Below are 19,401 nucleotides of genomic sequence, written 5' to 3'. Positions count from 1 at the left end.
TTGGATACGGAGTGGACTGGGCAATTGTAATCTCAAGAGGCATATGGAAAGCCACTGACAGGAAGCATTAAAGTGTCCGAAGTTCCGAACTGTGACAAACATTTTACTAGGGCCGATAGCAGAGGCGTGTGCATCACTTTGTGAAATATCCATGTCGACACTACAACAAGCAGTACAGGTGGGTCCCTGGACTTTGAAGACACATTGCGTAAGAACATCCTAACCCAGTTGAAAGAGTTTCTTCCCTGGAAAATGAATTAAAACTCTGTCTTAAACGTGAACGAGAATCCGCACGTAAGATCATTGAACTTGAACAAGACAATAAACAACTCAAAACCAAATTAGAAGGCCATGCCGAGGAGTCGCGCTCGAAACTGACTAAGTTAGACTCTGGTTTAAAGGCAATATCGTCAGCGTCAGCATCTACTAATGCGTATGACCATGACAATCTTTGTAAGGACTTACAGAAAGTTACCTCAAAAGTGAACTCTCTATCGTCAGTTGTTGTTGATCTTAAGAAAAATCAAAGGATTTTTTCAAAACACATTATTAATTACCCTGTTGGTGCCTCTGACTCAAACGACGGACAGGTAAATATCACATGTAGTGGGTCGCGTACACATAACAATAGCCATCCTGACACGCGTACCCGTGCTATTGTTCAGCAGGGCCAGTCACACACACGTGAGGCCTCTCCTTCGGTAGACTCATTATTCAATTTCTTTATTAGTTTAAGCTTTACAACTTATTACTGGTATAAAAAACACAATTCAGTTATCATATTATGTAATAGTTTAACATGTAAACGCTCATACAATAATACTACATTGCACATTCACACACACATACACACACCCATTTTAACACGCACGCACACACGCACGCACCCTCACACACACGCACGCACGCACACACGCGCACCCTTACACGCCTTCTCATACATATACAGTCTCACACTCTCTCACTCATCCATATACAGCATCATGGCTTATTCTTTCTAGTTTCTAATTCTTAATTAATAATTAACAATGTACATGTCTGAATGAATTGTCTTCTACGAAAATCATTTAACTGGTAGGAGAGTGAAAAGGACTGTTCACTTAAACAATTATAACAGCAAACGTAAACAAGTTTCGGATGAAAGTGTAGTTCACCCTGGTTCTTCCGATGATGTATTACGCAATATCTCTGAAACCCCCTATACTGATATAGACGATAGCCTAACTAGTCGTAACATACCGACTACAGATTCCGAGGAAAAGCATAACAAGGTTTCCCCTCCTCGTGTCTATGCGGACGTTGTAAACAAAATTCCCGTCCGGGTTGTTAACCGGGAAACCAGCCCTACAGTTACCTCACGCAATCTGGATAACTCGACAAATAATGACATTTTTGTGGGAGCTCGCAGAGCCAAAGCTGTCCTGTTCTACATTTGTAATATCGGGGAATTAACTCGCGAAACGGCTTGCTTTCGGCAAAAGTATCAGTACCTAAGTCTCAAGCGCACATACTGGAAAGCGATAATTTTTGGCCTAATGAAATCAAATGCTGGAGATGGATCCGGAATAAGTTATGGCGTGGTAAATTTTCCTCAAATCCAGTAACCTCATTTGGTGAAATCAATGACAACAATTACTTTTAACATTTACTTGTGTTCGGCAACTCTCTGGATTATCATGTCACTATCTATTCTTTCTGTGCGAGGGATCATCTCGTCATCCCTTTGTATAAACAATATACTGTCAGCTAAAGCGTACAACATAGCCTTCTTAAGTGAACTACGTCTCTCGCAGCACTGTGCTGATTTTCCAAATAGTATTCACGAACAGTTTTACGCCTATCCAAGTACCGAAGACGCGAACTTTGAAACTATTTGTTGTGGACCCGGTGGTCTTATATTTTTAGTAAACAAAGACCTTTGTTATACCGTTGACACGGTTGATACCAGCCGGTCAAACCACATCATTGGATTATATATTCATCGAGGTAATTCTACGCCTCTCTATCTGTTTGGCGTTTACATGCCCAGTGACTCGAACATTAACCAATATTTCGAAGAAATTGAAACTCTCAATGATTTCGTCCGCTTCTACTCTGAGTTAGGAGATGTCGCTGTGATTGGTGATCTCAACGCACAATACGACACACTACCTGTGTCGTACCCAGCGCGTCGTAAGCAAAGCCTATTTCACGAATTCATTTCGGCCAACAACCTCATCCCGGTCAACAAATCGAGTCTATGTAGTGGCCTTCCCTACACATTTTTACCTCTTGAAACTACCATTGATTATATCCTTGTGACAGACACGATGCTCGACTGCATTCAATCATGCAGAGTCTTTTCCTCTGCCGATGCCGATATCGCCTCTGATCATGCAATTTTGGAATGCGTTCTTAAATCACCTCTGATCTACGTCTCCTATCCCTACCACACATCCTCTTTGGAGTTAATGTTATACAGATCAGCTAATCACGCATCAGCTAGCAGTCGACTATATGTTACAGTCTTTTCAAGATTTCGAAATTGATGCACCAGCAGATATTGACAGATTCCATGTTTTTATCACGGACACACTGATCGCTTGTGCACATTCATATATCCCAACCTCAAGATACAACCCGCGCCTGAAGCCTTACTGGAATAGTAACGTTAAATCAGCCCACAAGGCTGCCCGTGCGCGACGAAGAGAGTGGATCGCAGAAGGTAAACCAAGGGGATCCGATCATCATTCATACCGGGAATATAAGCTTGCTAAACGTGTTTTCAAGAATACCCAACGCGCAGCCTACCATGAATATCTACGAAATCTCCACCAAGATCTGAACGACGCTGCAGACGGTGATAGAAAGACGTTTTGGAAAGCCCTGAAGCTTTTAAAGGGTCCTTCATGCCTTAGTGTCTCGCCATTTAAGGTTGGTGACGAAACTTTACGTTCTCCAATTGATGTTGCGCAGGCGTTTGGTAATTACTTCCAGTCAGTGTATATGGCTAATTCTGAGCCGACAGATCTGTCCGACGACTCTGATCCTGATGACCCTAAGGACGTTTTCGATCACGACGAGCTTAATAGGAATATAACCTTCGACGAGGTTGAACGTGCTATCCGTGGTCTCAAACTTAAAAAGGCACCAGGGATTGACCGTATCCAAAACGAGCATTTGCGATATGGAGGACGAACACTGATATTGTGTCTTCAAAAACTGTTCACTAAATGCCTTGAGTACGAATACGTGCCCGAAGTATGGAAACGAGGCATAATTCTCCCCATATTCAAAGGAGGTAATAAGTCTCGCGGCGATACTGCTAGCTACAGGCCAATCACTCTCTTATGTTGTACGTACAAACTCTTTGAAACGGTGGTCAACAACAGGATACAGGAAAACTTAAAAACTTCTCCTATACCGTTTCCAAATGACCAACAAAACGGTTTCCGCAAGTCCCTCAGCTGTACAACTGCTACCTTTTCTCTTCAAGAAACTATCTTTCATAACATTGAGTCGGGAAGCAAAGTGTTTATCTCATTCTTGGATATAAAAAAGGCCTTCGATACCGTCTGGCACACAGGCCTTTTTCGTAAACTCTGTAGTATCGGCATCACAGGCCGGCTGCTTAACACCATTCGCGCCTCGTACAAGGATATGTTAAGCGCCGTGACGTGGCATGGTATGACGTCACATTGGTTTCCTGTTGAATCTGGAGTCAGGCAAGGTGGTGTCTTATCTACCTTTCTCTACCAAACGTTTATTGATAACCTACTCGATTGTCTAGAAAAGAGCCAACACGGTGCCTCTATCGGTAGGATTACCTCTGGGAACCCAACTCTGGCAGACGATATTGCACTAATCAGCACTTCTCCACAATCGCTTCAACACCTATTGAACATTTGTCAGGTATACAGCACTAAGTGGAAGTTCGAATTCAATGATTCAAAGTGTAAAATTATAGTAATAGGAAACTACATTCCAAGAAATCCGATGGAAACATGGACACTAGGCCTTCATACCATTGAAATTTCACACTTCCAAACACACCTGGGTACAATTATTTCGTCCAAACTGACTAATACCGAACGCATCACCAACGCATGTGATAAAGGTAGAAGAACCTTACATTCGATCGTTGGTGTAGCCCATTCCTTATCTGCAATAAGTCCAATCGTTAAAGCCAGTCTTTATAGGAAAGTCGTCTTACCATCTATTCTGTATGGTTGTGAACATTGGGTAAATCTCTCCGCTACTGACATCTCCAAGATAGCACGTTTTCAACATTACGCTGCAAAACTTATACTTGGCTTGCCGAGCCGTGCAAGGTCCGATATAGCTGAGCCTATTCTTGGCCTCTTCAGAATTTCATCAGAGATCGACCGGAGGAAACTACTGTTTCTGCAAAAAATTATCGCTATGGACCAACGTTACTTGCCAAAGCAAATTTTTACTATTCGTCTTCATTTGTATATTTCAAAGAGACCCACGGTTAACCACGAGAAGGGATATTTCCCTGATATAGTTAAGGTACTCCAGAAATACAACCTTCTTGCTTATTTGGAGTCTTATCTACGATCTTACACTTTTCCTTCCAAGATCCAATGGAAACGTATAATAAATTCCAATATCAGATTACGTGAAAATTCGGCGCTCGAGGATCGTATGGCAAACGATAATGACTTATCCTTTTTTAAAACTGTACATTCCTCATACGACCCATATATACTGTGGCTTGCTGCTGAATCTTTGTCCGATATTAAGACCATCTACTGTTTATGTAAAGTTTTGGCAGTACCGAGAGTGTTTGCCGGTAACCAGTGTCCGCTCTGCTCTCTGACTTTTGACAACGCTGCAGTTCATCTTTGTTCTGAATGTACATTCTACGACACCCTAAGACAAACTTTCATGGAAGATATTCAATCTGAACTTGACCTTTCTATTTTCAATTTCATTGAAAATTTGGATCATTCCTCCTTCACCCGTAGCCTTTTAGGAGCCAGTACAGGAATTCCCTTCACCAGTGTTGCAGACCAAAGACAATTCTTTATAAAGTCAATTCAATATGTTGTACGCGTTACGCGATGCCTTTTGTGAACTATTGAAGTTAACCAACGTTACTGAACTGCGCGGCTGTATAACTTATTCATAAGTTGTATATTCCAGCAGCGAGCTCAGCGAGCTCCGACCTGTTTAACTTTTATTTTCATTACTCTTTTCTTTATTTTTGTGTGGATTTGATTGTATTCAATATCTTCTAACGGAGAAATAAAGCTTGATGATGATAACATCTACATACATCACATGTATTTTGTTGGAACATTTGCAGAACAGATGTTTTTATTGTTGAAATATAGCTAGTCCTTTACTTTTCTTTTTGACACTATTTCACTTTGATGACTGTCTGTGCTTAAAAGATATAATTTTTGTTTTTATTTGATTTTCAGAATTTACGTAACCAGGAGTCAGAAATAAATTTAGTTTTTACAGTGGAGCTTTCGCCGACTTTTGGTGTTTGTTCTCACATTATATTATTTTGTATTATAATCATTGTTCACAATGTCATCACAATTATTAGTGAATCATAATGATACACTTTAGCATGGCCTTGATATATTTTATTACTTCATAGTTTTACGAAATATTTTCCATAGTTTTTAATGACTCAAGAAAAGAAAATTCTATGATAAGTTAAAATCATAATCACACATGTACTTGTATGTTGATTTACTTGATAAAGCATAGCATCGATCACAAAAAAATCGCTGTCTTTGCGATTTGGACCTAAATACACTCAGTCACAGTCTTTAAGATTGAGTCCACGTCTAACATGTGAAAGGATTTTGGTGTCGTGGGCTCGGTGAAATTCCCTAACTAAAAAGCGGCTTTCGGGAAGGTTCATTTGGCTTGCTCACGTTTCCTTTTCTTCGTTACCTCGCACCTCTTGCCCTTTCTACTGCATCGAACTCATGGTCCCTACAAACATCAGTTATTAATTAATACAATAATTGTTAAACGAAAGTAAATTAATGCAACTCATATGAGTACCATACCGTACACATGAATGGATGTAATTATTATCATTTACAATTGTCCACTCCGTATCCAAATGTGTCCACTCTGTATCCAAAAAGTATAATCCGTACCCAAAATGTCGAGTCCACTCCGTGATTAAAAGATCGTAAATATTCAGGGTCCACTCCATGTCAATGCGAAATTGTTTAAACATCGATAACTAATTAATAAGTTGACCAAATGAGTTGTGCTTTGGCAGAATTAAGTAGAAACGCCTTTTTGTGATATACGCGATGAAACATTCGGTATATAAGCATCAAAACGTCCGAAAATCGCACGTTTACAATGATTGTTACGCTTCGATTTTTAAATCGCCACTAACGCCTTCTTCTTAGCAGTGATACAACCATAAAACGTAATGATGGATCCAGAGGAATGGAAGTGCGTGTTTCTTGTCAAATTCTCTCAAAATCTAGCCATGCTATTGAAAAATCGGCTCCTTATTTCTGCAGAAACCTCACTTTGTAATCGACACCTACCTTTTTCGTTCTGAACCGGCAGCCATCTTGAAGCGTCCACTCCAGATTGGGTACATCACAGTGCTTTTGAGCTACAATATTGCAGCTATGTTAAAATATGAAATTATATACTCTTTAACATCAAATACGTATTTCAAGATTATGCTCTTTTTAAATTCGCTACATTTCGTTGTTTATAATCATTTTCAGTGTCAAATCTAAATAGGCAGATAAGTTTATCTTAGCAAGTTTACTACAGAGCCTTTTGTATGGAAAACTGTTATAAATATTTGTGTCATATTGGGTACTGTTCGCATTTAAATTCCAGATACATTATCTGTTGTCGGAATATCGGGCCTTCGGACAATTGGGCCTTCGGACTAACGGGCCTTAGGACTTTTGGGCCTTCGGACTATTAGGCCGTAGGGATTTAAGGCGGTCATCGCCCACCCATATTGTTCGCTGTATGCATCGAAAATGATCTGAAGATTATATCTATATACAGGGTAAATTTCAATTTCGTAAACTGTATACTTCATTGGGCGAAACCTACCTTTAAAACAAAAACAAAAACCCCTTCATATACTTTAGTAAACTGTAACTAATTTTCAGATTCCTGTGATAACAATAGCTGATCCTGGATTGGGTCATGTCATGGAGAATTGTACGATAGGAAAGTGTAAAATCATTACATGTGGTTCCAATCGCAAAATCCCGGGGTAATTTCCAGCAATCTTCGGAAATATAACAGATTACCGGAAAATTATCGAGATGTAATCTCGCAATGCTCAAACTCCCACCTCTTGACCCATTCAGTGGCGAGAGTCTTGTGAATGCGAGACTACTCGAGATATTGAAATTGATGCGGTCTGTATAAAAACGAGTTTTTCCCCTTTGACTAGCCGAGTGATCCATCTCGGTTCTTTTGTAACTTTTGGTCAATCAGAAGCATCTGTTTTGTTTCCTTGGTAATGAAACATGTGATATATCAGGAATTTCGATCTTACTGCACATCATTTGATCAATTTAACAAAACAAATCTAATAACGAATGAGTTGTTGGCGATTTTACAAAATTTATGTAAAAAACTCCGGTTACCATTGCAATCAAAATTTTAGAGGAAAAACTGAATTCATGCATATGTATGTACAAAACCTGCAACATTGTTGTGAAGTTTCATCAAAAGTTACATTCTTGTTACTCCAAGGGTTACAATAACGCCCGGTAAGAAATGCATTAATCACAGCTTCTTGGGCTAATTTGTTGGAACAATTTTATAAATATCTGTATTTATGATATGTAAATCTAAAAAGGTAGGTGACAACATATAAAATGTGACTTTTGATACATTTTACATCATTTTGATCAGCTGTGGCCCAGCAACATGAATCAGTGGCCGTGCTCGTTAGAGGTCACACGACGCAATGTTAAAAAGTATCTCGTCGTGTTAACCTCTAACGTTGTCGGAGTAAGTAATCAGTGGTTTGTGACTGGAGGAGATGGTGTATTTTTATATAAACTCTAAATTCTCATCTTTAACTAATCTCTTCGTTGGGATGCCGAATGCCTAAAAAAATTTTTTTTGTTTTGTTTGGAGAGCTTGAAAAATCTGTCAACGAGACGTTCTGCATTTTGATAAATCTGGTAGGGATAGACCACTAGATGGGTAAATAAATCAGACATTGTTGTAGCTCCTAGACTATCCTACCACATCAAACGTCGGTCATTGCAAAACACTTCCTGGAACATGATCTCGTGAAATTCTTCCATCTAAGTACTGTCATATTGCGTACCCACAGAAACGACACAGATTGGTCTGTCCTCACGACCGACTGTGTTCAGCCATTTTATATTTCCGGTGTACTTTCGTTTTGTTTCCGTACCTCGCAAAATGTGTTACCGAAGGCTGGCCTCTAAACCACACCGGAAGTTGGCACGCGACATGGGTCACGGAGCTTTGTGGGCATGCGTCATAAAACGCATCTACATACTCTCTACATACATCGTAAAGCCAATGTACGTAGAACAATTATCATGAGTAATATCTAAACTCGTGCAATTATTTCAATTATTTCGTTTCTGATGGTTACGAAGATAACAGTAATACGCACGTGAAGATACACGCTGTTTATACAATTTTAAAGTTTATATCAATACGGACCCACCAGAGTGCCTATAGATCATTATAGAGTTTTAGGGGTCTAGATCAAAAATCGCTACAACTAAGACGATAGCAGCCCCATTTTAACAAAAAATGGATAAAAAATGTCCTCGATTGGGTCATGGAAATTATGGTACCACTATGCAGTGCATGATTAAGCTTAAGGGGCATCATGAATTTCCAAAGAACGCTTTGACTTGCCATAACTGTTTTAAAAGTACTGTTAAATGTACAACTAGATCGATTATAACATTTTTATTGGAACTACAAAGTACAGTGTTTCTTATTTTCAATGGAAATTTTTTTCATTTATAAATTTCATTAAAATAATTCCAAAAATTTTTTCAACATCACATCATTTTTTTCTCTCATTCAAGTCACGGAGTGTCTTACATTCAAAATAAAAGCAAAATCTTACTAACCATTTTAATTAGGAAAACGTTAAAAAAGATATCAATACATTTCCCGCATCCCCGAATATTTTCCTTTCTTTCTTGTATCAGAATTGATCAGTTTTCCATGGATAATACCGACAGCATAAAATGATACCTTTATTTGACACAAATCGTCTGTGAAAATCCGCGAAAACTGATGACGTCGGCAACTGGAGGGTATTTTTGGTGTATCATTTTCGTCGTCAGCTAGTTACAAGGAGAGTTTAAAAACTCCTTAACTTGATCATCAGATCATCAGTTTGAAAATCAAACGTAACAATTCAAGCGTTTTTTCGACTGGAATTATAAACAAATGGAGGGGTGCGTACCTATAAATCAATCCTCATTCTACAATCGATTTATCGGCATACCTTTAAAGTGATAATCACAACGAGAATGCGGAGATGATCAAGGAGATTGCGCTTTAAAATGTAGGATGGGTGTTTGTGTCACTTTTGTTAGTGATGCTAGTGTTGTATTGAGGTAGGCCTATATAGCTACTGTGCACTTGGAATGACGAAATTATTTTTGATTTATAAATTATTCAGTACCTATTATTCTACAGGTTTCTTATACCAGGTAAGTATATTTGTAGGTTCCGGAATGAAATACATAAATATTATTATTATTAGGCCAATTATTTAAAAAAAAAAAAAAAAAAAACCAGCGATTGTTTGTATCCTTCGCCAGCATGATTCAATTTTGATTTCATATTCTTGACAATACAAATAGAAAACAAAGACCTAATGAAACAAACCGATGGTCCTCGATGAGATTAATTCGTTATATAGTCAGTTACATGTACTTACCCCTATAAAGGCATAGAGGGTTAGTAAGACATATAGGAGGCTGGGGCTACACCCTCGCCCCGTATAAATCTTACCGACCCTGTATGCCTTTATAGGGGGTCAATAATATACAATTATCGACCTATTTTCAGGTGGATACGGTGAGTTATCAACCCGAGTAAGTAATATATCCCGAGGCCGGAGGCCGAGGGTTATATATCATTTTCGAGGGTTGATAACTCACCGTATCCATCTGAAAATAGGTCGATAACTGTTTTATTATATGACTTTTACAGGATATTAACCCGGTTCTTCAAAAAGACTTAACTACAATAAACAGGATGATACTTGCAAATGTTCCTTTTACAAAACTTGTTGCCTTCCGCCAAATATGTTGCCGACTATGTATAATGACGTCACAATAGATTAACCCGACGTCTTTGAATAAAGAAACTTCCGTAACGCTATATTTGGGTACGACTTGACGTCAAAAGTGATTATGACGTCACATCTCAAGGGAGGTTTCCTCGATCTATTTTTGACACAGGTTACTGGACTCGCGAGAGGTATCTGGACTGAGTCCAGTAACCTCGCGTGCTTTTCGACGCCAATTTTGGGGTTGATATCGCAGTTGATGAATACTTCTGAGAAACGTATAGGCCAATCAAAATGCAGCAAAAGCGACAGTCATATAATAACTGACTATATAACTAATAATATATAATATAGCTAAATATCTTAGTAACGGAAAAGATAATTTATTTATAACATAAAATTTTAAAACAATCTATCAGCATAATCTTGGAATCAATTTCTTTTATAATATTTTCGTCATGCTGTTTGTTCAATTAAATTAAGTTCATATATGACAACCAGGGTCATGTAAGGACGGCCTCCCATGTATGTGTTGTGTCTTTTTATAAAAAAAAGAACTGTTGCCCGATTGATAATGCTATTCCACTGAAGCATGTTGGCGTAGCACAACCCCACCGATCACATTAAACTGACAACGAACAAACCAGTCGTCCCATTCCCTTTATGCTAAGCGCTTAATAGAAACTACCACTTTCATAGACTATGTTGGGCCAGGAGACAGAATCCAGAGCCTAGCTACCTCACAAGGGCGAGCGCTCAACAGAAGGCCTAAAGTGAGGCGGTGTCGGGGGAGACGTTAGGAAGAATATGAAGACAATATCATAATTTAGTCGCCTTTTGCGATCATTAACAATCTCCATTTTGTACAATGTTGTAGAAAACCAAGCGAATAAGAAAGTTAAAAAAATGATGCTATGAAAAAAACTGAAATATGAAAATAATGTACAAAAAAACTTTATTCAATCTTCAACATAATTATATCACAAGTATAAATGTTATCACAGAAGGAGATGCCAGTCAACCATCAACAAAATGAAGCGACTTTGAGTATGCTGCAAATATGTTCTATTTAGTCAGTGATTTTATTGTAAGGTGGAAATCATAAAGGTAATCACAAATGTATATACAAGTATGTTGTTAATTTATACAATTTATACAATCACCGAGCTTTTGAGAATAATGTAAATATCTTTCACGGTAACTAAAAAGAAATTCACACTACAATTTACACCTAGCGGCCAAGTTTCATGAAAATTCATTAACTTTAAGGAATTCCTTAACTTAAAATTCTCCATAGGAAAGCATAAGAAAAGTTAAGGAAAATTCTTAAGTTAAGGAGCTTTCCTTAAAATACGTAATGCTTTCCTATGGAGAATTTTTGTTCCGGAACTGGCGCATTAAATTGTTATAATCACAAATAGGTCATCAATAAACAAATCGCGTATAACAAGTACAATGTACATATATAAGAATATTTCTTTATAAAACAAATTAAAATGTTTTCTTCGGAGGCGCGCGGGTTCGTATATATCCCATCGCTGCCACCAAATGAGACTTGCAGAAGCCAGGGATACGGACAGGATGTCCTAGGCTCGGTCATAACCGGAACAAAGACGCTAAACACCATCAAGCAATCGATCCAAGGATGCGATCGACGTTGGTCCAATACAACTCAAAGAAAACACCTTCAGCCATTAAAGCTAGCTATTTGACTATGCGGCTTCCATAAACACGAACCTTCGTACCAAGGCTAGGGAGCTACTAATGCCGCCACACTACATATTATGTATATGTATCATATGTCCGGAATATCTCACGACGAAATGGTGACATATGTAAACTTATAACCGGGATGGCACGTAGTCTTTAGTTTATAACGTGTGTAACCGTTTACGGTTTAAGGGAGCGTTCGAACAGCAATACATGTACGCTGTTCTGTATTAGGAATCACTCGATGTCGCGGGTTCACTCGGAGACACAGAAGGTAATGAGAGTTCCTGTCCAGATGCGAGATATAAAAGTTCCGCCGAGAGCTGAGCAGCTGCTCCGCTCTGATCTCTGAAGTCTTGCCCAATAGTTGGTACTCTAAACTAAACCCAGTCTCTATTTCATCGTCGGCTGTCCACTCCAGATGTATCCCAGTATCTGTCTCAATTATTTTTGTAAATCGAAACACAGATGATCCATTTCCTGAATGTGGTTCTAATGTTGGGAAAGGTGTAGTTCGGCTTGTTGATGGAGGTACGGAAACGGTTGAAATATTCTCACATATGTCCTCTCCATGCGCAGAATCACAGACAAGATCCGCGTCCGGTATTTCCCACAAAGCCGTACCTTTATATTGGTGGGGAGTATTACAGTAACTTTCGATAATGAATTCATTGAGAAAGTCGTCTGCGATTCTATCGATGATCCACTGTCTTAGGAAGTGATGTTTACAGTCACAATCCAGTGGGTTGTTGCCCAGATACAAGGTGTCCAGTGAGCTAAGCTGTTTCATTACACATCGTCCAATCGTACGAAACTCGTTGCCCTGGAGATACAAGATCTTCAATGACTGCGACAATCCGTAAAATGTTCTCTCATTAAGTCGACTAAATTGATTTTGTTCCAGCTTCAGTTCCTCGAGGTGCCGGTTGTGTATGAATTGATAATCTGGAATTTCACGAAGACCAGTTCCGTCAAGCTGTAGCGTGTGTATTTGGTGGAGATTCTGAACTGCTCTCCAAAGTTCTGCCTCGACAAGTGGTGTATTCTTCATGTACAACTTCTTAAGTGTCTCCTCTAGGCCTTGCAAACCACCAGCTGTCAGATTAAACCGTCGTGTGTTTTCCCCACTAAGATCCAGCTCCGAAAGTCGGGGAGTACGACGAAACATTGTCGGAACTAAGGAGGAGATCATGTTCCCAGATAAGTCAAGATACGTCAGATTCTGGAGACCCAACAGCGAACCAGATTCCAGGGCGGTGATTCTGTTTGAATCCAAATTAAGGTATTCTAAAGCCGCCATGTTATAAAACAGCCCATTAGGTAAGCTTTTTAGGTAATTGTGACCGAGGTTCAACTGTTTCAGTTTTTCCCAGTTCGGCGACGCTAAAGGACCCATGGTTCTTTCATCCAGTAGGTTTAAATGGAGACCCAGATATTCTAAGGAATGTTCAATCCCTTTAAAACAATCCGGAACTAGGTCGTTTATGGCGTTATGTGACAGGTCCAACACTTTTAACTTTTTAAATGCCCTAAAGGCTCCGAAAGGGATCCGTTTTAAATTTACATACACAGCGCTTAACTCCTCTAGGTTAGTCAGCGGCATCAACCCAGAATCAGGAAGACTTCCGAGTGGCAGGTACTCCATCCGTAATTTTTTTAGGTTTGGAAGCCTGTCTCTGAAAGCGTCTTTCGTGATGTATGATATATCCATGTTCTTCAGCACGAGTTCCTGTAGGTTTGTCAAGCGCCTGAAGTCGGAGTTTGTTCGGGTGATCGAAGTCTGTTGAAATCCTTTCAGCGTCAGTTTCTTCAAGTTTGATAGGGTGGATAGAGAACGATATGGAGGAGGGTGGTGTCCATTTCCTTGGAGGGAAATTTCCTCAACGTACATCACTAATCCATAGAACGCGTGATCGGAAACAAAGTTCAGGTTGATGTTGTCCACACGAAGAACATTTATCTTTAAGCCATTAAAGGCGTTAGCTTCTATACGCGTGAAGTTGTTACACTTGCCGCAGTTATCCTGATTGGCCAGTGTGAGTTCATAGAACAGTTCATCTGATGGCCGGAAGTGAGGGATTTGCTGGAGACCACGTGACCGGCAGTTTATAATGCGACCTTTTCCTGGATGTCCTCTTTCACAACGACAGAGGTCGCTCGGACACTGCTGGGACAAAATGGCGACTATTCCGGTCATCAATACGAGACTAACAAGTAAACATTTCTTTTGCGTCATTTCTTGTTGGATGATTCTGAAACAAACAACAAAAGAGATAAGATGTTAGAAATATGCAGATATTGTATCTTAATGTTGTATTTTTTTCGATATTTAAACGATTTTTTAACAGTTTTAAGGTGTTCGTTTGATGAAAAATTCCTAACATCTAAAATTAACAATTTCAAAGGGCAAACATACAAAAATATATCAACAGCAGCATGCAAGTACAACTGCCTAAATATTTGGCATTGCTTAACTACACGTGGTTTTTTTTAAAATAAAACCGGAAGCGACGTTGATTGGCTGCCATTTGCACTACTAAATGTGTGAACGGTGGCCATTACAAATGTGTGAAATAGAAGGGTGTCGGAAGTATTTCATTGTACACAGTTGTTTAATTTCATAAATGTGATGTAACATGGGGGCAGTGGAGTACGTAAGATCCCAATATATAGGTATGTGTACGTTTTCCCGGCATTGCATTGACGATATATAGAGAATACATGGTTAGTATCTTACAATACAAGGTTTATTTTGGTGCGAGACTTAGGAAAGCCGAGATGACGAGGCTTTGCCGAGTCATCTCGGCTTTCCGTGTCGAGCACCAAAATAAAACTTGTATTGTAAGATACTAACCGTGTATTCTGTTTATCCTGCAACCATTATGGCATTCAAAACGAAAGCAAATTGACAGTTCCTTACTTTGTTTCGCTCGAAGCGAGACGCTTCTTTGATGCGGAGGTAAAGATTCATTCACTTAACCGAATGAGAGTGTACTCCTTTTTACTGCCGTGGGAAATAAATAAGCGCATTCACAATCAGTAACCGTAATTCTATTCAGTGTGATATATCACTGAAAGGAAATGAAAATACTCAAATAACAATAAATACCCATTAAAGAATTACTTAACAATACATACCTTTGTCATGAGCCAAGAAAAAGACGACACCGCCATACGAGATTTTCGATATCGTAAAAATGACGTCATTTCGGTGAATGTGACGTCACGTTTTAGCGGGACTGACTGACGTTTCATTCACCGGAAGGTTCAAGTTCTGGGTCAAGTTAGAAAAAGTTCCGTCAGATATGGAACAAATTCACGTGATCGTATTGACGGATAAAGCATATCGTATTGACGGATAAAGCACAAGTTTATCTGGCAGTAGTTATCGGTCAGTATGTGGGACAGTTGCAGGATAAATTAGAAATATGCTGCTGACGTAGCGTAGGCCAAATCTGTGCTACGATTTCACATTTTAAGAGGTACCGCGAGCTGACTATATATAAGGCAAAAAAATTTTTAAAAGCCTATTATTGATATAGGCAGGTTAAGCGGACTAATACTCACTTTGCCGTGGTTAGTTTATATAGTAGAAGTGACAAGTAAATGTAAATATAGTTATATACTTCTACTGAAGCAATTGTAACGTTATAGTTATATACTTCTACTGAAGCAATTGTAACGTTATAGTTATTTATCCTGCAACTGTCCCACATACTGACCGATAACTACTGCCGGATAAACTTATGCTTTATCCGTCAATACGATATGCTTTATCCGTCAATACGATCACGTGAATTTGTTCCATATCTGACGGAACTTTTTCTAACTTGACCCAGAACTTGAACCTCCCGGTGAATGAAACGTCATTCAGTCCCGCTAAAACGTGACGTCACATTCATCGAAATGACGTCATTTTTACGATATCGAAAATCTCGTATGGCGGTGTCGTCTTTTTCTTGGCTCATGACAAATGTATGTATTGTTAAGTAATTCTTTAATGGGTATTTATTGGGTTGTTATTTGAGTATTTTCATTTCCTTTCAGTGATATATCACCCTAAATAGAATTACGGTTACTGTTTGTGAATGCGCTTATTTATTTCCCACGGCAGTAAAAAGGAGTACACTCTCATTCGGTTAAGTGAATGAATCTTTACCTCCGCATCAAAGAAGCGTCTCGCTTCGAGCGAAACAAAGTAAGGAACTGTCAATTTGCTTTCGTTTTGAAAGCCATAATGGTTGCAGGATAAACAGAATACACGGTTAGTATCTTACAATACAAGATTTATTTTGGTGCTCGACACGGAAAGCCGAGATGACTCGGCAAAGCCTCGTCATCTCGGCTTTCCTAAGTCTCGCACCAAAATAAACCTTGTATTGTAAGATACTAACCGTGTATTCTCTATATACTTCTACTGAAGCAATTGTAACGTTATAGTTATATACTTCTACTGAAACAATTGTAACGTTATAGTTATATACTTCTACTGAAACAATTGTAACGTTATAGTTATATACTTCTACTGAAACAATTGTAACGTTATAGTTATATACTTCTACTGAAACAATTGTAACGTTATAGTTATATACTTCTACTGAAACAATTGTAACGTTATAGTTATATACTTCTACTGAAACAATTGTTACGTTATAGTTATATACTTCCACTGCAAAACGTTATCCATTTTTGTCCTCGTATTGTTAACACAAAACTTGTATAGCAATCAGAAAATTTAAAGTATCAGTGAGTTGTATGTCAACAGACATTCGATACAGAAATCATGATAAAACAAGTACATGTAAAATGTATATGCATGTATGATCTTAAAGCTATGTTTTAAACTATGCACCGTCATCGACTTGCAAACATTGTTGTCCTATATAATCATTTATGATGGTAGAAACACGATCGTACCATTAAAAACCTGTCTGTAGTGATATTTGTATTTCTGTAATAGTCTTAACTCAAAACCCCAAACTATTGTCTTTAGAATATAAAGTTTGTTTTCAGGGATAAATTTCTATCGTTATGAATAATAAGGCCATGCATACTTGTGGTTTTTTTTTTTCTGTTTTGCGTCATTTTGATTTTCTTGAACCTACTAGCTAGCAAAGCGAAAAAACACACACAAGAAAATAAACACAATATTTTGCTAAGGAATTAAAGTTTTTTTGGGGTTCAAAATGGTTTTGTACATTTTTCTACAAAAATAAGTTATTTTATTTCAACTGATCAAATTTAGAAAATAGTTTTCTTTTTAAAGATTCACTTGTAACTCTAGATCAGAAAACACCTTAGCAAAAGTTGCTAAAACTTTTTTTTTTGGCTATAGCAAAACAGAAATGTTTTTAACAGAACGCACCTTGTTACAAAAAAGTAAATTTTTGTCCTTTGAAAAAAAAAAGACTTAAAATATGAGAAAAACAATATCGCATAGGGCACAATTTGCCCAGTTCGGAAAAAATGTAATGTTCGTTTTTTCGCCCAAGAGACCTCAAACCTACCAAGCACGCGGTCGCAAAACATTAAAAAAAAAAAAAAAAAAACTATGGCCTAACTATGTAATTTCCGTATAACATGGCAGTTGTATCGATCACTGGAAGCATTCCTAACTTTATTGGGCTGAACATCAAAGGAATATTTGTGATACTTCAGATATCCCGGGTTTTTTTTGGCTGTGATACTACAGATATCCCGGGTATATTTAGACTGTGATACTACAGATATCCCGGGATATTTTGGCTGTGATACTACAGATATCCCGGGTATATTTAGACTGTGATACTACAGATATCCCGGGATATTTTGGCTGTGATACTACAGATATCCCGGGTATATTTTGGCTGTGATACTACAGATATCCCGGGATATTTTGACTGTGATACTACATATTTCCCGGGTATATTTTGACTCCTATGAATGCTGTGTTGGTCATTAAATGTACATCACTGAATGTTAAGTCCATGGACATGGCTGTATAAGGAAAACTACACTTTATTTGTTTAATAAAGGCACAATCTTAAATATGGTATTAATTACGGATACTTATCAATAACACCTCGAAATATTTCCTTAATTTTATAAACCTAATTTATCGGCAGGTGTATTATTTCAAACCCTGGGATAATTTGAATAAAACAAGAGTAAATTAAATAATTATATGATTAATAAACAAGAAAACAAATACGTCACTATATTGAACAACAATAGACAAACAACACCCCTGTGCCGGTCTGACCTACTGTATTTAGTACACTATTCTAGCTTTGTTATTTTTCTGGGACATTCCTTAACTCAGTAGATCCTTTAACTTAAGAATCCTCAGTTAATGAGAGTTCTATATCTCTATGGGTTATTTTCAGATAAAGAGTTAACACGAGCGAAACTGTCCGGATGTCATGTTGAGAGATTTCGAAAAATGAAAATGAATAAATCATCTAATCATAATACCATGGATTGGTGCAAAATGTACGGGTCTTCAAGGCTACATATAATCTTATCTTAATTATTTGAATAAAACAATAATGTCAGTCATTATATGACGGTAAATGTAATTAGTGTTTGATAATTAACCCTTGTGCGATCGTTATATCTGTTTGGTGTAACATTAACCATGATTTGTACAAACCACTTAGACACAATATTACATTGATATTTTAAACAAAATAATATTTGCTGTCGTTATAAAAATTCAAAGTACCATGTGCATTACTAACATATCCATTTAATGCGTTTTCTTTGTTTTGTAAAACAAAATAAATAATTAATTTCCTAAAACCAAATCTTCCTTCACCATCGATAACACCAAAACGCCTACCTTTGTGAATTTTGTATAATCAGTCCACAATCCAATCAATCAATAATTTTCTTCAATTTCTCTGCATCAAGTATCTATCTACACAGTTGTGTATCTGAAGTAAAATGTGATTCAGTTGTAAACTATATAGACCCAAAATAGAGAATTCAGTGATTCACTTCGTAAATGTACGCATGCGCAATTACTGGAAATGCGGTCTGGTTGTTGGCCCCACTCCCGGAAGAAGGACATTGTGCGGTACTTGATGGACTCGGCAGATAACTAAAGTAACGTGTCTCTGAATGGTGCAATGATCTTATTAAATATGTTCATAGTTTTTATTCGCGTGTCTCTGACGTATAGAATTGTTCGTACATAGCTGTGTTAAGTAAAAGTAGAGTTTTTCTGATCATGCACAATTATTAACTTGACCTTTATCACGAAAACACGGTTTTCTTATTTTTCGATTTCACGATATGTCTAAAAGGAGGACAAGCCCGGGACGTGTGTATCAAGCCAGAGTGTCATGGAGATGTTGGACAAATGATGGCCTCTTTCTGTTCTTCCTTGGCGATCAATTCCAGAACCTCTTAATAATCATTTGTTCATTGCCTAAGTC

At 38.0% G+C, this 19,401-nt stretch overlaps 1 protein-coding gene across 1 annotated transcript; it reads right to left on the bottom strand.

Annotated features, from left to right (window-relative positions):
• Window positions 1-11,211: 11,211 nt before the first annotated feature.
• On the bottom strand, window positions 11,212-18,950 carry LOC138334335 (platelet glycoprotein V-like). Its single transcript, XM_069282985.1, has 2 exons — window positions 18,804-18,950; window positions 11,212-14,235 (listed from the first exon to the last, which is right to left on the bottom strand). The coding sequence occupies exon 2, from the start codon at window positions 14,217-14,219 to the stop codon at window positions 12,171-12,173; it is 2,049 nt and encodes a 682-aa protein (XP_069139086.1). The 5' UTR covers window positions 14,220-14,235; window positions 18,804-18,950; the 3' UTR covers window positions 11,212-12,170.
• Between the last annotated feature and the right edge of the window lie 451 nt (window positions 18,951-19,401).

The sequence above is a fragment of the Argopecten irradians genome, chromosome 11 (genome assembly GCF_041381155.1).
Source record: "Argopecten irradians isolate NY chromosome 11, Ai_NY, whole genome shotgun sequence".
Lineage (NCBI taxonomy): Eukaryota > Metazoa > Mollusca > Bivalvia > Pectinida > Pectinidae > Argopecten > Argopecten irradians.
This window is presented reverse-complemented; position numbering and strand designations above follow the sequence as displayed.

Excerpts from the sequence above, each read along its gene's own strand:
- LOC138334335 (XM_069282985.1), bottom strand. The coding sequence starts at position 14,219 with ATGACGCAAAAGAAATGTTTACTTGTTAGTCTCGTATTGATGACCGGA.